Source organism: Myotis nattereri, assembly GCF_964212035.1.
Source record: "Myotis nattereri genome assembly, chromosome: 1".
NCBI classification, from domain to species: domain Eukaryota; kingdom Metazoa; phylum Chordata; class Mammalia; order Chiroptera; family Vespertilionidae; genus Myotis; species Myotis nattereri.
The window spans coordinates 60,149,244-60,175,745 of NC_138075.1; the positions used below are offsets into that span (position 1 = coordinate 60,149,244).

Genomic DNA, 26,502 nt, shown 5'->3' on the forward strand with positions numbered 1-26,502 from the left:
ATATGGAAAAAAAATAGTGCTAATGGTAGTGAACAATGGAGACCAAAAAAACTGGTTAAATATATAGTTAAATCTCAATCTTAAAAAATTTTAAAACAATCTTGAATTAAAATCCCAAATTATTACAACATTGAAGGTGTTGGGAAGGAGAAGTTTAGGAAGATAAAGAAAAGTTTGTTGAGATTATTACTTTATTTGGGGGGGGGGGGGAATAGATATATTAATATATTCTAGATGTTGATAAAAATTAGCTAAATGTTTTAGATTAACCCCTAGAAGAATAGAAATGGAATTCATAATTTCCAAAGTAGATGAAAAAAAGAGTAATTAGAAAGCAATCTAATTAGAAAGTAAAATAGATGACTTTTTACTAGCCGGGTGATTCAGTGAGGTGGAGCGTTGTCCATACACCAAAAGGTTGTGATTTAGCACTAGCTGCTTTGGCTCAGTGAATAGAGCATCAGCCTGCGGACTGAAGGGTCCTGGGTTCGATTCTGGTCAAGGGCACATGCCCGGGTTGCGGGCTCAATCCCCAGTGGGGGCCATGCAGGAGGAAGCCAATTGATGATTCTCTCTCATCATTGATGGTTCTATCTCTCTCTCCCTCTCCCTTCCTCTCTGAGATCAATAAAAATATTTAAAAAATAAAATAAAAAAATTGTGATTTGATTCCCAGTCAGGGTGTATATCTAGTTTGTGTGTTCAATTCCTGGTTGGAGCACATACAGAAGGCAAGCAATTGATGATTCTTTCTCACATTAATGTCTCTCTCTACCTCTCTCTCTAAAAATCAATAAAGACATATCCTTGGGTGAGGATTTTTTTTAAAAGGAAAATAGAAAAGATCAAAAAGTTGTGATGGAAAAAATAATTTCAAACAGATTAGTCATCATCTATATATATATGAAAGCCTAAGCAACCAGCCAACCAGCCAGTAGCTATGACTGAGCAATGATCATGAGGGGACAGATGCTCAACGCAGGAGCTACCAAGCTACAGGAACTTTGCAGGGTGCCCTCTCCCACCCTGGGAGCCCTCAGGGAATGTTGGAGAGCTGGTTTCAGCCCAATCCTTGCAGGCCAGGCTTAGGGACCCCACCTGCCAGAGGGACCCCTCTCACTCTGCAGACACCCTTTGAGCCCTGGCGCTGCCCCAGGTGCAGCCAGCCAGAGAGGGATGGAGGGAGGTTGACTCCTGGGTGTGTCCAGCCCATCTCACCCAGTCCTGCCCCGCCAGCCACCTTCTAATTAATTTCTTTTCAATGAGCACAAATCTGTGCACCGGGCCTCTGGTAAGAAATAAGAATGTTAACTTTTCATATTAAAAAAACAAACCCTAATAATGGTTAAAATTAAATATACACATACAAAAATTAAAATTTAGCAATATGCTGTTTGTAAAAAAAAGATCTAAAATTAAATGATACAATCTGATCATCTTACTAGGTACCAAAAAATATAATATTTAACATGATTTAATATTCATTCTTAATAAAAAATGAAATAAATTTAGTTTGTTGAGACTTATAGGAAAACTTCATTTATTTGATATAAGGCAACACAACACACCTGCAGAACATCAGATTTAATGTGGTACACTAAAAAGAGAGTCACTGCTTCATTCAACTTTATTACTTCAGGTTTTAGTCAATATAATAAGTGAAAAAAATTATATGATATCACCTATAGAACTAAAGATGATAGCTAATCTCAATCTAATAATTGCTCCTACCAAGATTTTCTTTGCCTGTTACATGTCTTTTTATTTTAATAATTTTATAAGTACATTGTTCTAAACAGTTTTATTTCTAATTTCTTGTTCAAATGTATTAAATTTGCTGTTAAAAAAATTATTGGTGTTCCCTACATATCAGCCTGCCTTCCATCAGCCATCAACTGTGTCTTGGTTGAAGGGTTGCCAGAACTTGTTTTGCCCACACATGGAGGACTAGAATTAATACCTCTTGGGGGAAATTGCTTCACCAATGACTGAAGAGAGAGAGTTAATAAATGCCAGAACTCCCCCACCCCTCTCCTTGGCTGGGATAATTCTGATGCATGTGTTTTACACTTTTTCCCCAGAGTTTCTCTAGGATTATAGTGCATCTTTCATTGACTACCTTTTCTTCCCTCTCCCAGCCAGGTTCCTTGCAACTCCCAATAACCTGCTTGCACTGGAATCCTTGGGACAGAGTCTGTGTCTGAAGAGCATAAACTATGTATAGACATAAATAGTAATGATCATAGATATTGAAATGTCTTTCATTTGCTTCATTTTTTAATGCTAGCAGAGTCTAAAACTTATTTTCAAAACGATTTAACAAAAGAAATGCAGAGAAAGCAAATGTGGCAAAAGGTTGAAAACCGGTGGATCTAAATAAAAGTCGTAGAGATACTCTATTGTGATAGTTTTGTATATCTTAAGTTTCAAACTTTTCAAGACAAAAATTTGGAGAACATGCTGAATGACTTCTAGTTTGAAGATGGCAGCATCAAGTCAGCATTTCCCTTCCCTTCATGGAAAGTATCCAAAAACAAGGAAAATAAACAGCACAAATTCCTTTGAAATTCCACTTCCAATGGTGAAATTAGGAGATAATCAAAATTCAATATCACAAAACAGGTCAAAGGACTTCCCAAAATGAGAAAAAAAATGAGGGAGGAGGGAAGGAACAGGGAAAACAAGTGGCAGATGAAGAACATTCTCCAGAAAATTGATATCATGGAGTAGAAGAAAATTAAAACTAGAAATTTGCCACACATTGTAAAACTTAATGATACACTTTTATGAATGAAAAGCACAAGCATAAAGGCAAAAGCTTAGTGTAGAGATTGAAAAGATGTGAGAAAGCCATCAACAGAAGGTAACATCATGAAGGTAACATTGGAAGGAGCCCAACAATGAATAAGACACTAATTAAAAGATAGTAAAATTTTTTGAAGGGGGAATATGAGTAAAATGGATATCAAGAAAAAGTTTTAAATGATAGTTAACACAGGCAAAGAAACTCTCCAACATTGAAGGCCCCAAAGAAGCAAACCAAAATAATAGAAAGAAACAATTATTTTAAATATAAATTATTTTTAAATAGAATTTAAAAAATAATTTTCACAATTAAACTTCCCCAGACTTCTATTTGTAGAGTTTAATGTGCAATTAGGTTTGACAGAAATTGTAAATAATGCTGCAATTAATAATAAGGGTGCAGATATTCTTTCAAATTGATGTTTTACGTTTCTTTGGATAGATTCCCAGAAATTGATTCAGAGTTATAAGGCAATTCCATTTTTAATTTTTGAAGAAACTCATACAATTTTCCACAGTGACTGCATCAGCATGCATTCCCACCAACAATGCACTAAGGTTCCCTTTTCTCCACATCCCCATCAACACTTGTTTGTTGATTTATTGATGATAGCCATTCTGACAGGTGTGAGGTGACATCTCATTGATGATTAGTGACATTGAGCATCTTTTCATATGTCTATTGGCCATCTGTATGTCCTCTTTGGAGAAATGTCTTTTAAGGTCTTTTGCCCATTTTTTAATTGCATTGTTTGTTTTTGGTGCTGAGTTGTATAAGTTCTTTATAAATTTGAGATATTAACCCCTTATCAGATTTATCATTGGCAAATATGTTCTCCCATTCAGTAGGTTGTCTTTTCATTTTGTTGATGGTTTTCTTTGCTGTGCAAAAAAAAAACAACAACAACAACAACAAACTTTTTAGATTAATGTAGTCCTATTTGTTTATTTTTTCTTTTGTTTCCCTTGACCAAGGAGTTACATCGGAAAAAAAATATTGCTATGAGAAGTGTCTGAGATTTTACTGCCTATGTTTTCTTCTAGGACTTTCATGGTTTCAAGTCTTACATTTAAGTCTTTAATCCAGTTTGAATTTATTTCTGTGTATGGTGTAAGAAGTTGGTCTAGTTTCAGGTTTTTTGCTTGTATCTGTCCAATTTTCCCAACACCATTTATTGAATACACTGTATTTACTGCATTGTATGTTCTTGCCACCTCTGTCAAATATTAATTGACCATAAAGGCATGAGTTTATTTCTGGGCTCTCTATTCTGTTGCATTGATCTGTATGTCTATTTTCATGCCAGGATCATGCTATTTTCACTATGACTTTGTGGTATATTTTGATATCAGGTGTTATGATTCCTCCAACTTTGTTCTTGTTTCATAAAGATTTCTGTGGCTATTTATGTTCTCCTGTAGTTCCAGATAAATTTTTGAATTATTTGTTCTGGTTTTGTGAAATATGCCATTTTGTATCCTACTACTTCACTGAATTTACTTATCAGTTCTAGTAGATTTGGCTGAACTCTTTAGGGTTTTCCATATACAGTATAATGTCATCTGCAAATAATAGCTGTTTTACTTCTTCCTTTCCAATTTTGTTGCCTTTTATTTCTTTTTCTTGTCTGATTGCTGTAGCTAGGATTTCTAGTGCTATGTCGAGTAACAGTGGTGAAAGCAGACAAATCTGTCTTATTCCTGATCTTAAGAAAAATGCTTTTAGTTTTTTCCCATTGATTATGATGTTAACTGTGCATTTGTCATATATGCCCTATATTATGTTGAAATATGTTCCTTCTATTCCCATTTTGCCAAAAGTTTTTATCATGAATGGGTGCAGTGTTTTATCAAAAGCTTTATCTACATCTATTGATATGAATATGATTTTTTAATGTGGAGTAGCACATTAATTGCTTTGCAAATATTGGACCAACTTTGCATGAATCCTACTTGGTCATGATATATGGTTTTTAAATGTATTGTTGAATCCAATTTATTAATATTTTGTTGAGGATTTTAGCAGCTATGTTCATCAGGGATATTAGCCTGTAATTTTCTTTCTTTGTAGTGTCCTTATCTGGTTTTGAAATTAGGATAATGCTGACATCATAAAATGAGCTTGGAAGTCTTCCCTTCTCTTGAACTTTTTGGGATAATTTGAAGACAGGTGTTAGTTTGGACTTTTGTTTTGGGGGAAGTTTATTGATTACTGCTTCAATTTCACAAATTGTAATCAGTCTTTTCAGACTTTGTATTTCTTCTTATTTTTTGTTTGTTTATTTGTTTCAAGTGTCAGTATTGTTTTTTTAATCTTTATTGTTGAAAGTATTACAGATGTCCCCTTTGTTTTTTTTTTGTTGTTGTTGTTTTTTCCTCCCATTGACCCTCTCTTCCCTGCACCAGCCCCTCCCAAGCCTTCCGCACACTATTGTCAGTATCCATGGGCTATGCGTATATGCATATAAATTCTCCGGTTAAGCTCTCCCTCCTAAACCTCCCTTCCCCCCACTCCCCACCCGCCACTGCCCACCTTCCCTCTGAAATTCATCAGTCTGTTCATGGTTCTAGTCTCTGAATCAATTTTGTTCATCAGTTCATTTTGTTCATTAGATTCTACATATGAGTGAGATCATGTGATACTTATCTTTCCCTGACGGGCTTATTTATGTTTCCTCTTGATTTAGTTTTAGGAGATTATATGTTCCTAGGAATTTGTCCATTTTAACCAGATTGTCCTTTTTGTTGGTATATAGTTGTTCATAATATTTTCATACAATCTTTTGTATTTCTTTAGTGTCAGTTGTTACTTTTGTTGTTTTAGTCCTGATTTTATTTATTTGGATTCTTTCTCTCTCTCTCCCTCTCTCTATTTTTTTATGAGTCTGGTTAAAGGTTTGTCAATCTTGTTTATCTTTTCACAGAGTTAGATCTTGGTTTCATTGATCCTTTGTATTGTTTTTAGACACTATTTGGTTTATTTCTTCTCTGATCTTCATATTTCCTTTTATCTACTCAATTTGGATTTTATTTCTTGTTCTTTTTCAAGTTAGTTTAAGTGTAAAGTTAGATTGTTTATTTGAGATTTTTCTTGTTTGTTGAGATAGGTCAAGATTTGCTTCATGTATTTAGGTGCTCCTGTGTTGGGCACAGAAATGTTTACAAGTGTTATATCCTTACTAGAGGCCAGGTGCATGAAATTCATGCACGAGGGGTGGGGGGGTGTCCCTCAGCCAGACCTGCACCCTCTCCAATCTGGGAGCTCTCAGGATAGCCCTCTCCAATGTGGGAACCCTGGTGGCTTAGGCCCACTACCCATGGTTCTCTGCTCTCTGCAGGGCCTGGCCACTCTGTGCCCGCTGCCCAGAGGCTCTCTGTGGCCCAGAGGCCCTCCGCAGCCGGGGTGGAACGCTTGCCTCATCGCCACAGTGACAAAGCAAGCATTCCACCAAGCTGCTCACACTTCCCGCTCTCAGTGGTCGCCCCCCCCCCCCCCCCGAGGACTGGGGTACTCTGGCAGGGCTGAAGGGACTGGGTGCCGCCATCTTGTGGCTATGGGTGTTGCCATCTTTGTGACAGAGTGATGGTTAATTTGCATATTACCCTTTTATTAGATAGGATGTTGAATTGCTCCCTTTCTCATTATGTAGTGCCCTTCTTTTTCTGTTATTATAGACTTTGTTTTAAATTCCATTTTATTTTAAATAAGCACTGCTACTCAAACTTTTTATTTTCATTTCCATTTGCACTTGCATGAAATATCTTTTTTCATTTCTTTATTCTTTGCTTGTATGTGTCTTTCTTTCTTAGGTGGATCTCTTGTAGAAAGCATATATATTGTTCTTGGTTTCTTATCCATTCAGCTACCCTGTCTTTTGATTGGAATATTTAAGTCATTTACAATTAAAGTGGTTATTGATAAGTACATATTTATTACCATTTTGTTATTTGTAAGTGTTTGTTTTTCTTTCTTTTTCTTAAACAAGTCCCTTTAACTATTGTTTAATACTAGTTTGGTGGTAATTTTAGTTTTGTCTGGGAAGCTCTTTATATCTCCTTGAATTTTATATGATAGCCTTTCTGGGTAAAAAGTTGCAGGTCCTTGCTTTTCATCACTTTGAATATTTCATGCCAATCCCTTCTGTCCTGAAATGTTTCTGTTGAGAAATCAGCTGACAGTATGATAAGAGTAACTATCTCTTGCTACAGTTAAGATTCTCTTTGTCCTTAACCTTTGCCCTCTTAATTATGATGTGTCTTGGTGTGAGCCTATTTGGGTTCATCTTGTTTGGGACTCTCTGTGCTTCCTTGATTTATGTGTCTTTTTCTTCACCAGGTTAGGGAAGCTTCTAACCATTATTTCTTCAAATAGGTTCTAAATCCTTTTCTCTCTTTCTTCTCCTTCTGGTACCCCTATGATGCCAATGTTGTTATACTTCATGTTATTCCATAGGTCCCTAGACTATACTGCTCTAATTGGGTGTATTCTGATATCTTATCTTTCAAATCACTAATTCAGTCCTCTGCTTCATCTAACCTAATCTTTATTCCTTCTTGTGTATCTTCATTTCAGATATTCCATTCTTCATTTTGACAGCTTCTTTTTTATGGTTTCTATGCTCTATTTTATGCTGGCTATCTCTTTTTTAAAGTTCTAAGTTCCTTGAGCATGTTTATAACCTTCAGCATTTTTTTGAACTCTGTATCTAGTAGATTGCTTGCCTCTATTTCATTTACTCCTTATTTCCTGGAGATTTCTCCTGCTCTTTCATATGGGGCATATTTTTATTGTCTCCTCATTTTTGGTGCCTCTGTATTTTTGTTTCTGTGTATTAGGTAGATATATGTCTCCCAGTCTTGGTAAAGTGGCCTTTTATAGTAGGTGTCCTGTGGAACCCAGTGGTGCAGTCTACTTGATCACCTGAACTGGGTGCTCCAAGAATGTCCCCTGTGTTGGTTGTGTGAGACCTCCTGTTATAATTTTGTTGTTGTTGTTGTTAATCCTCACCCAAGGATATTTTTCTATTTTTTTTTTTTAGAGAGAGTGGAAAGGGGTGCAGGAGAAAGAGAGAGAGACATTGATGTGAGAGAGACACATCGATCAGTTGCCTCCTGCACATACCCCAACTGGGCCAGGCATCAAACCTACAACCAAGGTACATGCCCTTGGCTGTGAATTGAACCTGCAACCATTTGGTGCACTGGCCGATGCTCTAACCACCTATTCATGCCAAGTCAGGGCGGTAATTGAGTCTTGATTGCTGTTGACCCAATTGTTTATAAAGTCAACCCTCAGGTTGGTTGACTTTGAAAATCAACCCAAACCACAGTGTATGTGCTGCTGTGCAGGTGCTGACCACACAAAATGGGATTTGCCTCAGGTTCTGGCCTGCCGAGATCACCCTTTGTATATGCCACTTGTGAAGCTAATTGGAGCTTGCTCTGATGTTGTCTAAAGCTTGCCATTGGATGGGTTTGTTCTGGGACATTACTAGGAACTTTAGTGCAGGTAAATGTCAGACACTGTTGGTGACTGGCCCTGTACAACCTGTTTGGAGCGCCCAAGCCATCCACAATTTGTGGCTGCTTCAGCTGAGCCTGGATATGTGTGGGAAGGACCTAGCTGCTCACCAATGCCAGTTTCCACCAGCACCAAGCATGGAGGATGGTCAGCAAAAGGCCCAAGGCACCATGAGATCTGCCTCTACCTGCTGACTGCCTATTAGGCTCAGTCACTGAAGGAGCCACTGGTGGTACTCAAATTGCATGAGAGATTCCAGGGTGTTTCTTATGTGCTTTGATGTTTAAAGAACACTGTTGTATGTACCATTCAGTTCTTTCCCATGCACTCTCCATTGTAGTATAATGGTACCAATTATTGTAAAAATAAAATTGGTTCTTGGATCATGGGCTAGTAGCACTCAGTCCTTCTCCCTGAGGAAGTGTCATTAAGAATGACAGGTCTTCCCTAGGTACTAATTCAAACCTTCCATAAATTTTATTAGTGTCTTGTGGTCTTGCAAAAGAAACTTCTGATGGTATTCCTTCTCTTAGTATGATTGATTTGATTAAATTTTGATTCAGTTAGTCTGGGGAGAAGCTTAGTGGTAGGCCAATCAAAGAATTTGGGATTACCAGCCTTATAAGAGCCAATTCTATTCTAATCGTTCATTTTGACTATGAATTTCTCATTCATTTAGAAGAGCTTGGTTTAATTAAAAGCAGAACCAAATACTGAAAATTTGATCTTGGAATATGGGCTTATTTTAAGGCATATTGTTAGTGGTAAATATTGAGAATCCTCCCATGGAAGAGGTTTGAGAGTCTATAATTTATTTTTTTAAATAATGGAATAAAATGCTAGTTTCTTTGTTCAGTAGAGAAGTCTAACTTACAGTAAACACTCTGATGGAAATATTTTGGTGAAAGGGCGGGGAACTGACACTGCGTCACTAGGACTTCTGCCAGCACTTTTCCCATTAGAGCACAATGGCTCCAAACAAAGAGGAAATGATATGGGTAAACCACAGCACCCTCCATACAACATTTACACTGAGAGGAAACACAATGAGCTCTTACTAGTTTCCTTCCACCAAATTTGACCCCTCCACCCACATTTTGAAAGAAACATACGTATTTAATGTAAATCATACATAGAACTGACCTCACCAAAATGTGAACTCTTTGCCATTTTGATTTCATTATTTCAAGGTTTTGAATTTCTTAATTAACAATACTTCACTTTATTCCTCTATGGTAATAGGTAACTAACTATGAATCCCTTGGCTTCTGTTTTCTCCATCATTTTCAGTGGTAGGGATGGTCCATTCCTGTTTCATTTACAAAATTTATGATAATTTGAAATAATTAGGCTCATTATCAACTTTATGACTTAAAGGGGAAAACCACATCACTCACATCATTTGTTAAGCAACTGTAGTACTTAAATGAACTCATAATTAGCCACTAATTATTTCAATCATCCTCAAAGATTTGAGTTCAGTCCATTATTTCTGGACACATAGTAACAATCAGCTTACACTAGGATAACCACTCCATCATAAACTCCTTTGCTCTTTTCCTTCTTCATATTCTTAGGACATTTCCTAAGGTAACCTTTTGTTGCAACCAGGGTGGTCTTTTCAAGATCCTGCCCAAATGCCCGTTACCCAATCTCACCCTATGTACATGCCATTGGCCTAATTCTTTTTCCATGTTTGAACTCCCACAAATCTGATCAGTTGTTTTTGGGTTTTTTTTAAATATGTTTCTATTGGCTGCCTCCTACCCACCCCCTACTAGGGATCAAGCCTGCAACATGGGCATGTGCACTGACTGGGAATTGAATGGGCCACCTCTGAGTACATGGGAACATGCTCAACAAACAGCCACATCGGCCAGGGCAAATCTGACCCATTTTTAAATGAGCCTTCTTTGACAGCCTCATCCCACAAACAGTCTCTGTCCCATCCTAAAAGTTCTATTTCCAATACAAGCTCTTTGCTTCTTTCTATTAACTTTGTAATAGACATGGAATTAATTATTCACAAGTATTTTCTGTAGATAGTTTACCAACCTGTTTGATTATAATTGGCTGTTGAATCTATGGACTGTATCTTTTACTTCTTGTTAACCTTGTAGTGTTTTTCACATAGTCCACAAGAAATGTTTCTTGAAGGAATGCATGAATAAATCAGTAAGTGGAAAACAGCAGATTTAGGCTGAAAAAGTCATATTTGTGGGTTTTTCCCACTTATCAGAGGATTAATTTAATCTATTCCCTCATGCCTTAATTCATATAATTTAAAATAAGGCATGCAATTTGAACATAAATTTTAACTTTTTTTAAGACCTCACTTTTTCAAATGAGGATCTTGAGACTCAAGTGAAAACTGGATTGCTAGAGATTGCATATATAGCCATGGCAAAATTAAACCAGAATTTTGATTCCAGAATCCTAATACTGTGCTCTTCCAAAGGGAAGTGCTTTGAAGTGAACACACCAGGTTAGCATTAGACATTAGGCCATTTCAAGAAAGGGTTAAATAAAAAATGAGGTAAAGCACACAGATCAGTTCATATTGCATATCACATGTTTAAACCCTTTCTTTAAAATAATAGGCAATATATTTATGTATATACTTAGTTATGTATATGCCCATCTTTTTCCCGTAAGAGTTTTGGTAGCTTTACATAAATGTTTCAGAACAAGAGCATAAAATAGCATGTTAAATAAGCAGATAAGAAAAAGAGGGCTAAGCAAAAATGAGGTAGAAAAAGAAAAGTCTGAAATGATTTTACAACATAAAATCTTACTGAAAATTCTTTTACTTTTGCTAGATTTGGCTCACAAATATGATTGGTTCTAAGCTTTCTATCTGCCAAGGAAAGGAAATGACAATGTCATGTACATAATTTAGCAGTTGCCATAAAATAAAAACAAACCATTTGTGCGTATGAAGCACTCTATTTCATACTAGAGGCCCAGTGCATGAATTTGTGCATAGATGGGGTCCGGCTGGCCCACCCCGATCAGGGCCGATCAGGCTGAGCTGGCAGGGGGGAGGAGCCATGGACAGTTGGCTGCCCAGCCCTGCCCACAATTGGGGTAGGAGGTCCAGTCAAGGGTGGGGTCAGCTGAGGGGAGGGGCTGCAGGCAGTTGGCCAGCCGGCCCTACCCCCTGGTCTAATTCCCAGTCGAACTCTTGGTCAAGGGGACAATTTGCATATTAGCCTTTTATTATTTTCACTGGAGGCCTGGTGCACGACATTCATGCACTGGGGGGTGTGGGGGTCCCTCAGCCCGACCTGCACCCTCTCCAATCTGGGAGCCCTCTCCAATCCAGGAGTTTCTGTCTGTCTTTGCAATCATATGAGCGAATTGTCTGAGACTCCAACTCAGTTTGGTTTGCTACCCACAGAATAATAAAGGCTTTTTCTTTTCTTTGCTTCATTGGTGGAGATTTCCTGGAAGTTTTAGGATATCTTCCCTTTAATTTTTCCTAGACATTCTGATTTTACTTATGTCTCTCACCTTTGCTTTCCCTCCATCCTCCACCACAGCAGTAACTTGCTCCAGGCTCACTTTGCTCTAGTGTCTAGGACAGTGGTCGGCAAACTGTGGCTCGTGAGACACATGTGGCTCTTTGGCCACTTGAGTGTGGGTCTTCCACAAAATACCGACTTCTGCGCATGGGCCACAAAGTTTCAATCACACTACGTGCGCACCCACACGTGGTATTTTGTGGTAGAGCCACACTCAAGGGGCCAAAGAGCCGCATGTGGCTTGCGAGCCGCAGTTTGCCGACCACTGGTCTAGGAGACCTGTCTGCCATCAGAACTCTGATTCCCAGCATTCCTGGTGCTCCTGGTGCTTCTGCTTCGAGTCCTGGGGCTGCCACCAGAACTACTATTCCCAGAATTCCTGGTGCTCCCCACGCTCTTTGTTTTCCCTTCCTGCTCTGTCTCTGTCCCATGGCCTCCCACTCTGCCAAGTCCTCCAACCCACCAGCTCTCCCTCTCTGCTCTCCATCTGGCAGCTTGGGGAGCCAAGTTCCCCAAGTTGCTCCACTCTCTGCAGGCTCTCCCGCTCTGCTCTCCGCCCAGTGCCTGTGTATGCAAATTAACCCACTATCTTTGTTGGGTTAATTTGCATACTCAGTCCTGATTGGCTGGTGAGTGTAGTGGAGGGATGGGCAATTTACATGTTTCTCTTTTATTAGATAGGATACTAGTGTCCCAGTGCATGGATTCATGCACATTGAAAGAAAATTAATTAGAAGATATATTTTAATATCGCTATTCGCCCTTTCTCTATAATAAAAGTGTCAACCAAATTCATTATCAACAATGACAGATCAAAACACATGTGTGCAATTGATGCCAGTGAGAGCTTCATATATGAAAATAAACTTGCTTAATTAGACCTGCTTTCTGATTTAGCTAAACTTTTTCCAGCCCAGTGAAACACCCCAAATTCAGGTAATGGTCAGTAACACAGCAGTAAATATCAACACAAAGCACAATATTATTGTAGATTATGCAGTGAGAACAAAGGGTGAAATATTTAACTGCAGCAGTGTTTGACTAAATTTTGCACAGTGAGAAAACCTGAAGTCATTTTCAAGATCCACCATTTCTTACTTCTTTTAAGTTGGGTTAAGTTTCTAAACTTTCTAAATCTCTGTTTTCTGGCTAATGAAAATAGGTTTCCACCAAGTCTCCGATCTCCCTACTCCAGGATTTTGTGAAGATCAAATGAGCTGGGGCACATGAAAACACTTCACAAACACTTTGTTAAATTGTAAAATGTTTGCACCTGGCTATAAAGCAAGTTGGGTTCTTGGGCTGAAGAAACTCCAAGGAGACTAATCACTAGGGAGAGGAAGCCGGGCATTGCTACGTGATGTCATTACCCAGCACCCACAGCCACCGTTTCTGGGATGGGCTGGGCTGTGGACCACATTTTGTACCATAGGGTCTCAGCAGCAGCAGCTGCAATTTGGTGGGGTGTCGCTCCAGGGTGGGGGTGGGGCCTGTGTCCCACTTGGGGGAAGCCGAGTGTTGGTTTGTTGGCGCCAGGTCTGCGGTGCCATTTATTCTTAAATGGCCAGTGCGCATTTAAGAAATGGCAGCTCCTGCATTGAACATCTTCCCCCTGGTGGCCAGTGCTCATCATAGCTACCAGTCAGACGGATGGACAGTTAGCCTTTTATATACCTCCTGGAGTCCCAATGCATGAATTCGTGCATAGGTGGGGTCCCTCCTGGCCAATCAGGGCCATCTTGCCCAGTCCTGATCGGGACCGACTGGGGGAAGGGACAGTGGGAGGTTAGCCGGCAGCAGGAGGTTGGCTGTGGGAGCGCACTGACCACGAGGGGACAGCTCCTGCATTGAGCATCTGCCCCATGGTGGTCAGTGTGTGCCATAACTACCAGCCAGTTGTCCAATGGTCTGGTAGTCTGGTCATAACGGTCACTTAGGCTTTTATACATATAGATATAGATACTAAGACTAGATAGTATTCTTCCTGTGAATTCTTGTATCAATCAGGATATGCTGTATTATGCTGTAGTAAGAACTTCAGCAAAATCTTAGTGCTTATGCTGATAAAGATTTACTTTTCACTCACACTGTATACATTGCATGCAGACTGGAGTCTCAATTGGTGTAGAAACTCAGACATCCATGCCAAAGAATATTTCATCTCATTCACAATAATCACTGCCTCAGGCAAAGAGAATTCAATTAATTGAGTACTGGCTTTTACATCTTCATCTCAAAAAAACAAAACATTATTTCAATTCAAATTTTATTATTTTATTGCACAGTGCAAACCACATGGCCATACTTATCTCAAAGACATTAGTGGTTTTCAGTCCTATCATGTACCTTGGAAGGATAAATAGGTAAATATTTCTGAACAGCCTAATTGATTACCACACTCTCCCTAGGAAAGCTCTGTATAATGTAATGACTATGTTGACATAGTAAATGCAGATAGGGTTGAGCAAGGGCATAAAGATAAAGCACAATATGGTAAAAAAAAAAAAAAAAAAAAAAAAAAAGGTGACCAGGAAAATTTAGTGCTAATACATAGCTCTTTGCTGGTCTACCTTAACTAAAGAATATGTCTCAGATTTCTCTAAAGCAGCGGTTCTCAACCTGTGGGTCACGACCCCTTTCACAGGGGTCGCCTAAGACCATCAGAAAACACATATATAATTACATATTGTTTTGTGATTTAATCACTATGCTTTAATTATGTTCAATTTGTAACAATGAAAATACATCCTGCATATCAGATATTTACATTATGATTCATAACAGTAGCAAAATTAGAGTTATGAAGTAGCAACAAAAATAATTTTATGGTTGGGGGTCACCACAACATGAGGAACTGTATTAAAGGGTCGCTGCATTAGGAAGGTTGAGAACCACTGCTCTAAAGGAATAGATAAAACTTAATCAGTCCTCAATATTTTCAATATTTTTTCTCAACAAAGCTTTTATATATATGAAGTAATAGTGAGTTTGAATTTATACTCCTTAAAAAATAATATTAATAATAATATTGATTAACATGTAACCTTTACAATGTGCCAAGCACTATGATTTGCATATATGCTCTTATTTTTATGCAGTTAACAAGTATATAAGGTAACTATTATCATCTTCCAATTTTATTGAAGAAACTGAAGCTTAAAGAAATTCATTTGCCCAAGGTCACGTCGTCTACAAATGGCAGAGCTTGTGTTTAAATCTGTTTCCGTCTGACTCCAAGGCCTACATGCTTAACTCACACACGACTCTGCTTCAGGGTGCAGATTACGTTCACATGTGTGTGCTTTAAACTGTTATCTTTCCAGTATTTCTTTATACAAATGAGAGCAAATATAAAATATGCTTATTTCCTCTCTTTTACTTTATACTTAAGGTAGCATACTATATAAGTGAATTAAATAATACACTCTATACCAGTGATGGTGAACCTTTTGAGCTCGGCGTGTCAGCATTTTGAAAAACCCTAACTTAACTCTGGTGCCATGTCACATATAGAAATTTTTTGATATTTGCAACCATAGTAAAACAAAGACTTATATTTTTGATATTTATTTTATATATTTAAATGCCATTTAACAAAGAAAATCAACAAAAAAATGAGTTCGCGTGTCACCTCTGACACATGTGTCATAGGTTCGCCATCACTGCTCTATACAGTGTTCCGCACCTTGCTTCACTTAATGCTATGACTTTCAGGTCTCTACATCAGTATCGGGATTTTCCTCATTGTTTTTTTTACAACTGAATAGTATTTCTTCAAATGGAGGTGCCTTAGTTTATTCAACCACAACTTTATTGCTAAATACATGGGTTGTTTATCATCTCCAAATTTTCAAGTTATGCCACAAATCAATAAACTTGTACCTATGATCTTTCCTACTTATGTAACAGGTTGTGTAGTAAATATTCTCAGGAGGGAAATCACCAGATCAAAGCGAAAATATGTAATTTTGGTAGATATTGTCAGATTCCTCTTCATACGTTCTATGCTTTTAAGCAGGTTTTAAAGAGAAGAAATTATGTGGGTTACTATTTTCTTGCCAATTTTTACTCCAACTCAATCTAATGTTGGTTCCACTCAAAATTTTAAAATGCAGATTCCTTGCTAACCAATCATTTAACCTCTGCCAGAGATAAATCCCCACTTGCGTCTAGTATTTCAGGCTAATATTTAAAATATTCTCATGTATAATGTAAAAAATCAATTCCAGTGACTTTCCTCAACACCTCAAAGGTTTCTCATCAACATCACAGCCTCTAAATCTAATTGGTCTACCTGGTAACTGATAATAATGAGTGCCAGAATGTAGCATAAGCCTCTTAGATCACCTGTTTTCTCTGCTCTGTGTTAAGATATCTTAATAACCATCTTTTAGGCTGGCTGACATAGCTGATTAAATCGTACAGTTCTGTTTTTTAAGACATAGCAAGATTCCCTAGATATCCTCATGTGCACTCATGCTGGATGCAAGGAAAAATTGCCAGATAAGGGTATGTAGTCAGTATGTGGAAAAGGTGGACTCTAGGATCAAGCCTCCTATTGCATTTAACGAGAGGGTCATGAAAAGAGCTCTGGACTCAGAAGCAAAAGACCTAAGCCTGTATCTTTTCCATGTATTCTTAATAAATGGTAGCTTAGAGAAAGTCATGAGAAAATAAGATGCAATATTCATTTTCTCTGACTAGGGCAAGCTATAACAATATCTTAAACTTCTCCCATCCATCTTTGCCTCTGTCCATATTTAGAGTGAATTGCTAAGAGAAAGAAGGGGCATCATGTCTTTTTGTCAAGAAAAAAAAACCCAGAATTTTAAAAAATATTTTATTTTCTATTTTAGCTATAGACTTCAATATGACGAAAATTTTTAAGATCCCATCAGGATATACATTATCCACATCCAAGGAAGAATCAAGAATATTAAAACCATCAGCAAAGGTTTGGAATAGAGTGATTATTTTTTTTAAGTTCTTACTTCTATAATTAGCAATATAATTAGTTGAACAGTTTCACATAGACATGTTGAATATTTCATTCTTGATATATATCTTAGGAAAAAATAATGATCAAAGTGATTTATTGGAAAGTTAATCTAATATAAAAACTCTTATTTTGTTTTTGTTTTTCCTTAAAAAAAATCTTCCTGTGTAATGAGAAAAGACATGGTGTTTACTTTTTCTCCCATTTCTGTCACTACTTCTCTCTGGATTAACATATAAACGTGACTGTGATCTCAATAAGCATCAGTCAAAGTTGCAGGGAAAATGTCAAAGGAGTTTTCAGTAATGGTTGGCCTGTCCCCACCTCTTAAGCCAGGGTCTTGGAATAACTGAGTACATACATGTAGACACTGTTACTGTTAAGTCTAAAATGCTCTCTTTCTCCACTTTCCTGAAGGTGCCTCCAAAATAGAGATCCTATGGACTTGCTACCTTGTGATGTTTTAGCAAGATTTGATGAGGTTATTGGCTTAAAATTCTGAATTTTATCTCTTGTTAGATTTTAAATTTGTTGAAGTCTCTATTGCTAAAATTTATATGAATTATCTAGTCAAGTCTGGCCATTATTTTAAATTTTAAACTATGCCTGTATAAATGCCACTTTCTGAAAGTCAGTATACATATTTCCTGTTCTCTAATAATCCAGGTGTATAGAATCTCTTCCACCCTTCACAGTGCTACAACGTGTGGTTTGTAAGTACTTAGCATAGAAAGTGGTGATCTCTAGGAGTCAATTTGGGATCCATGACAATATCACACCTTTTTTGGTGGCAGGAGATCACTAGATTTAGAAATCATGGAAATATAACAGAAATTGTGTGTCTGATCTTCAGCAAACACTAAAAATGGTCTTTTACACCTTGCTTACAAGTTGAAGAAATCTGGACAGATGGATGTGTGACTGTACAACCTTTTCAAGATAACACTATTAAAAGCTAGAAAGCAAATATTGTAGGTACATCTTATTGCATTATTGGTCCTGTCCCATGCAGACTACTTTATCAACAACTTGGATAAAAATATGGTTGCCATTTTATGAGATATGTAGAAGTCATATACATAGAAGAATTATTAATACATTGGATGACAGGCTAGAGTAAAAGGCCTGATCTTAGAAAATAAACTTTTAATGTGGAAAAATAGGGGTCCAAAATTACAACTGCTGAGGTACAGTATAATAAAGCCTTGGCTTAGGGGCATCTGAAAAGGCTTGGGAATTATTTTTAACATAAGATCTGTATGTGTCAATAGGAGGATGTTGTTGACTCCCAAATCTACTGTATTCTTGGCTATTGAAATAGATACATGGGTTTTACTCTATGCTGATTTGATAATAATTGTGTATTATACTCATTTTGGAGAGCTTCGTTATAAAAGAATCTAGACCAGCCGTGGGCAAACTACGGCCTGCGGGCCGGATCCGGCCCGTTTGAAATGAATAAAACTATTGAAAAAAAAGACCGTACCCTTTTATGTAATGATGTTTACTTTGAATTTATATTAGTTCACACAAACACTCCATCCATGCTTTTGTTCTGGCCCTCCGGTCCAGTTTAAGAACCCATTGTGGCCCTTGAGTCAAAAAGTTTGCCCACCCCTGATCTAGACCAAGCATGTCAAACTCAAAGGCTAACACGGCCAAACAAACAAAGTTTAAGTTTATGTTGCCACAAAAAAAAAAAAAAAAAAGCTTAAATTTTCATAGAGATGTAGGTTTATTTTGATGGAGATATGCTGAATACAAAGGGCTGAGATAAATGAGTAATCATTAACATAAAATCATAGAATATTTTAATAAAAATTAATATTTTTCTTGAACATTAACTTGCCAGACACTGAATAGCTGCACAAATTAATAAGTATAACACAAATAAACCTATTTTTCTTGTTCTCCAAAAGTGAAATATTTCCTATTGAATACACCAAACAAGTCAGTACAAGACTAATGATGTGGCAATTGGCTGCTAAAATATTCACTGCTAGTATTAGTGGAGAGAAATGGTGCGCCTGTGTGTAGGGCATGTAAGGGAAATGAATGCAACACGATTATAGTAATCAGTCATTAGTGAATGTTATAGTTTGTTATTAATAACTAATAGCCTGGTGCACGAAATTCATGCACTGGGGTAGGGGGGTGGAAAGGGGCCCCTCAGTCTGGCCTTCACCCTCTCCAATCTGAGACCCCTCAGGGAATGTCCAACTACCTGTTTGTGCCCACACTTTTAACAGATAACAGCTCCATTGTTGTTTCTTTCTTATGCTTAAAACCATTGGAATTAGTAGGTATTCAAAGTGTGTATACATTTTGGGGGGACACCCTGTATATCTCTAGTCAGCGGTGAAAGAAACCAACAGCAGATTTGGAACCCCCAGACAGGGAACCTCGCTCACTCCCCACATGTCTCCCCACTTCACTTTCCACCTTCATGGGCAGCAGGAGAATCAACATTTTCTCTCATTAATTTGGAAAAGCACGTCCTGTCACCCGCTGCCTGGCAGGAGTGCCCTAGGCCCCAAACAAGCGAGGCTCAGTTAGGGCAGCCTTCGCTCATGGGTGCTGGCACCCAAAGTGCACATTCCTCCTCTACAGTCGCCCCGACTATCCCACTGTTTCACCAAGAGGACGGAATTCCTCTCCACCTCTGGGTTCTTGATCGTGAACGCTGACCGAAGGCACCTCAGCAAGGGCCGCCCGCACCCACCATGTGTGTCTGTCTGCATCTGCTCCCGCCTCAGCACCTGCATTAACCCCCTAGAGGTGATCTCATAGCTGCACTGGCCTCCATGGGAACAGGGCATCACCACTCCGCCCTCTCACTGTCATCTCACAGGCGCCCACCCTCAGCACCCAGAACACCCAGACACTCTCCAAAGGACGTGAGCGCATCCTGTGGGGGTGTTAGGCATGCTGGGTTGATGGAAGTGCGGTGGAGAGGCGGGGGAACTTGTGCATGCCTTGGTTTGCAACTGTTGCAGGCGCCAGAGGGTAACAGTGTGCTGGGGGATGTTCACATGCCAGGGGGGGGATGTGCACACCGGAGGCCTCTGGCTTTGCAGATCTGCAAACCCCCATGGTGCGGCCAGGGGGACGTCAGTCTGGCCCGGCACGGTGGCTGTCCCTGCGATCCTGCACCTTCTGGGCCAGGAGGCAGATCTTGCACAGCCACTCCTGGGTGCTGATGGCCTGCAGGCGCTACTTCAGCTCAGCCTGCAGGCTCCACTTGGCGCACTCACAGCTGTCACCACCGCCATGTGGGGAGTACAGGCCGCCCTCCGCCGGCCTGCCTCCCCTGTCCAGAGGCTCTCTGCGCTGCTCACCTGCCCAGAGTGACTGGGGCTGGGTGGAAGCCAGGCGTCCTGCCCTGCCCAACCCCAGCCGATCTGCCCCTGTGCGAGCTGCCACCCTGCCAGATAGGGTCACAGATCCGGGTCCTGGGACCGCGGGCAGCCTCAAGCACTGCCCCCTGCCCACCAGGTCATGGATCCGGGTCCTAGACTGTGGATAGCCTCAAGTGCTGCCCCCCGCCTGCCAGGTCATGGATCCAGGTCCCAGACCAGGGACAGCCTCAAGCGCTGCCCCCCGCCCAGCAGGGTCACAGATCCGGGTCCCAGACCGCGGACAGCCTCAAGCACTGCCCCCTGCCCACCAGGTCATGGATCCGGGTCCTAGACTGTGGATAGCCTCAAGTGCTGCCCCCCACCCGCCAGGTCACGGATCCAGGTCCCAGACCGCAGACAGCCTCAAGCGCTGCCCCCCGCCCAGCAGGGTCACAGATCTGGGTCCTGGACTGTGGACAGCCTCAAGCGCTGCCCCCCGCCCACCAGGTCATGGATCCGGGTCCCAGACCGCGGACAGCCTCAAGCACTGCCCCCGCCCGCCAGGTCATGGATCCGGATCCCAGACCGCGGACAGCCTCAAGCGCTGCCCCTGCCGGCCAGGTCACAGATCCGGTCCCAGACCGCGGACAGCCTTGCCCGCTGCCGCCCGCCTTCAGTATGCAAATTAGCTGCCATCTTGTTGCTTCAAGGTGGGGGTCCCCACTGGGGTGCCTGGCCAGCCTGCGTGAGGGGCTGAGGGCCGTTTTTAGGCTGCCCGCACCCCCTTCAGGGTGGAGGTCCCCACTGGGGTGCCTGGCCAGTCTGGGTTAGGGGCTGAGGGCCATTTTCAGGCTGGCGGGTGACTGAAGCTCCCAACCTCTCCTTTTTTTCTTTTTTAATTCTGGGATTTATTTACCTTCTATGGCTGTCAGTGGAGCTGAGAGCCGGCTTTAGCTCTGAGGCCCGGCTGCAGCTCTGAGACCTCGGCTGCTGAAAGCAGGTACTGGGTTTGTTTGGATTCTATAATTGAAACACTGTTGCGATCCTGCTGGCTGAAGCCCGGCTGGCTGAAAGCAGGTTTCTGGGGTTTGTTTAGGTTCTATACTTGCAACATTGTTTCTTAGAGTGCAAGCTCAGAGGTCGGCAGCGGCAGGCGGGGAACCTTGGCTTCCTCCATCACTGGAGCAAACAAGCCTCCTGTTCGCTTCAGCTGCCTGGCTGCCAGCCGCCATCTTGGTTGGCAGTTAATTTGCATATTGCCCTGATTAGCCAATGGGAAGCATGTTGGAACTACAGTTAATTACCATGTTTGTCTATTATTAGATAGGATTATGTATAACAGGATATTGTAAAAATTAAGCTATGAAATTTCTATTAAAATGTTTCTTACATACAGTTATATTGGCTGGGCCACAAAAATATTTGTTGTGGGCTGCATGCAGCCCATGAGCTGCGAGTTTGATATGCCAGGTGTAGACAATCAGAAGCATTCTGAACATAATGATGAAGGATTCCAAAACCATATTATTTGAGGAATGGTCAAAATATTTAAAGACATTTCTACTAGAAAGGAAAAAACCCTGGCGACCTTATTAACTGTTTTCAAATAGAGAGCTACTGTAGGAAAGCAAGGTTAGACTTCTTCTGTGTGGCTCAAAAAAAAATATTTTTACCAATACAAAGCAAAACATTTTTTACTTTTACCAATAAATGAAAGCTATAGGAAGACAGATTTCAACATAAAGAAGAGGCTGCTTTTTTTTTAAGCACCGGGGTTGTCCAAGTGATGAATGGGTCCCTGTTGGTTTCAAATTCTCATAAGAGCATTGGCAGGACACATATTAAAACACCAAAAATCAAAGTTTAGTTTTATAATCATTATCAGCAATTATCCTGTAATAAATTAACAGAAAACTTCAGCACCAAAATAATTTCTTATACTTTCTGGTTCACCCCTGGTGATCCTTCCAAAGTTTATAGGATTGCTTGCTTCTTCAAAATTAGTACCAAGTTGTTCTTTGACGATGAAAACCCTGTTTATGGAATCAAAGTTCTCTGACAATTTTCTGTTAGATCTTTTGTGGAGTGAATAAAAGGAGTGGGACTTCTGTTAGTTGTTTTGGCTATTTTGAATATGTCTAACAAGAGTTCTTTAGGCAACATGGGACCTTCTGATATAAAGTATCTAAGAAAATGGCTAAGGCTCAACAAAACACTGATTTTGCATTTAATACCTAGTTCTGCTCTTGCCTGGTTCAACTATCCTTAAAAAATCAGGGATCCTCATAGCAGAAGAAGGAGCTATAAAGTGTAGTTTTTGTAAGTTGAAAACTGGTAACTGAAGGAAAAAATAACAGAGATGTCTTTGTAGTATTTCAGTAAGTTAGAGTTTTTATCTTACAATACACAAGATAGAAGCCTGGAAAGGGGTCATAAAATGATCTTTTGATACAGGCAGTTTTTCTTTTAAATCTAAATAAAGGTTGGCTTGGTTTTGCATGTGATTTAAAAATCAGACTAGATATAACCTGATGTAAATTGTCATGGATTAAGGTGAAGGAAATGATTTACATCATAGGAAATACATCTGATATTGATATTTAATTTTCACCATCAAAGAATTGCTTTTGATTCTCATAGTTCCACTTTTAAAAATAATTCTGGAGCAACTAGGAATAAATACAATTAAAAATAACCATAAGCAAAAGCAATACAGGAGAATTTTATGTATCAGTAAAAGCAAATGAGAATAAAATCTTACTTCCCCACAGGAAATGGAATCAATAATAAATCTCTCTTCTAGGCCTTATAAATATTGAGAAAAGACAACAGATGAATAGTTGCTATACTGACCTTGTTTCCCACAAGGAGTCAATCTTGAAGCAATTATATTTATGATTGTTGTTTCATTGACATAGAATTCGTGGTCAACATTTTTTTCCACCAACACTTTGATTGTTACCCAACTGCCTCTGATGTCTTTTGTTCTAATGAGAAGTCAGCTGTTAATCTTATTAAGGATCCCATATATACTGTTTTTCTCTTGATGTTTTTTGAGATTTTTCTTTTTTGTCTTTGTCACTTTGACTATGATACATCTAGATGTGAATTTATCCTACTTAAAGTTAAGCTCCTTGGGAAGTTTCATCCATTATTTCTTTATCTATTTTTCCCCCTTTTCTAGGCCTCTGTTCCTTTTCTTCATTCTTTTTATTTCTATTCTTCAGAAAAAATAATCTCTATTGACCTATTTCAAGCTGGCAAAAAGCTAGGTGGGCTTTACTGCATATACTCATAGATTCATACATTAGTAAATTTCTTTAATTAAGAAGATGCTTTGAAGTATTTAATTTTATTTATTCTAATATACTAGATGGTAGTTTTATTCGTTATAATGCAGTTATAATTTATTTACAATTCTTTAAGCACACACCAAATTAATAACTGACTTTATTTTTTCTTTTCCTTACAGTCCCATTATAATAGCGCTGGTCCAGAGTTTAGCCGTGTGCTCTTCAATATTGGAGGTCACAGTCCACTGATTTTATATTATCTTAAGATGCATGAGCTAACAGGTATTTACAACGCCCTTAGACGACCCAAGATTAGGATCACTGAAATATCGAAAGAACCATATCCTTTTTTAAGCTTTTTAAAAATACTTTCTATTTCTAAAATATTCAAAATGTCTTCCAAAATGCCTTAATTAAGAAAAAGTAATGCATTTTTAACCAAAGCTTTTACTTAGCATTTAATTATGTTCAAAAGTTTTGTAGCATGTTTGGTTAAAGTATTTCCTCTTTTAGATCTGAGGCTATGAGTTTTCATGCAACAAAAATAAGTCAAACACAAAACCTAGGAACTTTAGAAACTGATATAGTTAGCTCTTTAGTAACAGACTATCTTTGCAACTTACTGTTCAGTGTTCAGTTTCAAACATTTGTCAGAACCATGAGAAATGGGCTTCTAGGCATCTCCAGAAGAGAGTTTCAAACATGTTTTAGCTGTGGCATCCTTTGTTCCGTAGAAAATGTATCAAAAAGCTTAATGTGTAAAATATAAAATAAGTGAAATTGGATCTCTTTGCTTACAGCAGGGGTGAGGGGCCAGAGTTCTATTTACACTCCTGTGTTCCCTCTGCATAATCCATCCGGGCCCAGGCCTATCTGGGGACACGCAGATGAACCCCCAGGGGATCTAATAGTGTGCCCTCCAAACTGGAACATACACAGCTCTCACTGGAAAAAAAAAAAGATATCAAGAGTCTTGTTTACATGTACTTCTATCTTGAAAAACAAAAAAGAAGTTGCATTTCACTAGTATTTAGTAAACAGGTACCCTCACTCAGCTGATATTTCAGTCTGCACTCTACCATGCTGATGAATAATGATGGCATCTTTGCTCTTGTGTAATTTTCTGAGTATCACAACATAGTGCTGTTTTCTTTGGGGAGGTTAAGCAGAGTTATAGGTTATATCATCTAGCTTAACTAAATTAACAACTCACTAGTGAAACAATAGTTTTAAAAGATTTCTGGAAAGAACTGTAGATTGATGATAATATTTATGATGCAAGGATAAATTAGATTCCACATATAAACTAAGAAACAAAATAGAAAACAGACTCATAGCTGTCAGAGGAGAGGAGAGGTGGTGGCTGGGTGAAAAGGTAAAGAGATTTAAGCAAAAAACAAAACAAAACAAAAACAACTCATAGACAGACAACAGTATGGTCACTACCAGAGAGAAATGGGGGTGGGGGAAGTAGAGAGGATAAATGGGGGTAAATGGTGATGGAAAGTGACATGATTTTGGGAGGTAAACACACAATACAATATACAGATGATGTATTATAGAACTGTACACCTGAAACCAATATAATTTTATTAACCACTAGAACCCCAATAAATTCTATTTAAATAGAATAAATTTTATAAAAAAGAAATGGCAGAACAATATTTCTCCTACTCCTTGAAGGAGTGCATTTTCAGCCACATTAAGAGATGAAATTAATGGTGGCCCATTTAGTTCTACCCAGATGTCAACCAAAAATATAAAAAATAAAAATCTTCAAAAACACTATTTGAAATATGGATATACATCTATATATAATTTTATAAACAATGAATCTAACCCTAAATATATGTTAAAGGATAGTATGTCAGTTTAATTTACAAGGCATTTGTAAATCAACTATCTAGATATCAATACAAATCTCTATAATTTGAGGACTAAAGGTTTGGTGTACCATTAATAAACATTAAATTTTATTTTTAAAAAATTTTATCTCACTGTTTTCTATTTCTACACTGCATATTTTTATAATGAGCATAACATATTATTACAGATTGATGTGTATATAATTTATACATTTAAAATTATACCTACATGGGAGTGTGCTCACGTAGCTTTTACTCATGGGGTACATGATCAGAAAAATGTGGAGACCACTGCTCTAGCAGACCTCAGACCTCTTCCCTGGTCGCTTCTTCTCCCACATTTCAATCAAGACAACCTCTAGCCTCACTGACCACAAGCACATGGAATTAACTTGGGTGGCTCTGGAACACAAAAAGAAAGGCAAACTATAATGCTAAATCAGTCTGTTTTAAACTTGTCAGTTAAATAATGGAATAAGGATTCTCATCAACCTTGAATTATGTCTAAAACAAAAGTTTTAAACCTCTAGAAGTGAAATTTTTAAGGTATCAAACAACTTTCATAGTAGATTAAATTTATTTTTAACTAATTTTTATTTCGCTGGTAAAAATGTTAATCTTTGTATTTATATTTCTGATGAGCATGAATTTATTCAATGGCCATGTAAAAATTCATATCACCATTTTCCTGAGAATGTGGGAAAAATGTGAGTGTGAGTGGGGCTGGAGAAAGGAGAAGGTGGAGATCTAAAGCATAAAACCTGTTAGGATTATGTCTCATTTAATAAAAAATTTGAAATAAGTCACCCATTGGAAAGTAATGGGTCTTTCCACGATGCTTACTGAGCTTGTAAAATATAATACCCAATGAGAAGAAAACATGTTTCTAGAGCTAATGGTGAACAGAATTATAATGATGCCTCACATTCATCAACACTGGGCAATTTTTTCAAGCATGTGTTGAATTCCCCTATGTATTATCACAGGAATGGCAAGCGTCCTGTGACAGTGGGCAGGCACCCATCACAGCCACTTCACAGATGAGGAAACTAAAGCACAAGGAGAGTAGGTGGCTTACTGCACAAATTTGCCTCTATAGCCCTGACACTTGAAAAAAGTGTGTAGCATACAATAGTTGTCAAACAAATGATAATGGGTGG

The 26,502-nt window shown here is 38.8% G+C and overlaps 1 protein-coding gene across 2 annotated transcripts in view; it reads left to right on the forward strand.

Annotated features, from left to right (window-relative positions):
• The window catches only part of FAM227B (family with sequence similarity 227 member B), a 178,236-nt gene extending 153,810 nt beyond the window's left edge, over positions 1-24,426 (forward strand). For both annotated transcript variants that reach the window (XM_081109184.1, XM_081109185.1), the window contains 2 exons: positions 16,707-16,804; positions 23,657-24,426. In XM_081109184.1, coding sequence (XP_080965310.1) covers positions 16,707-16,804; positions 23,657-23,890 — 332 coding nt within the window. In that variant the 3' untranslated portion in view covers positions 23,891-24,426. The remainder of the gene's footprint in view (positions 1-16,706; positions 16,805-23,656) is intronic.
• Positions 24,427-26,502: the final 2,076 nt, after the last annotated feature.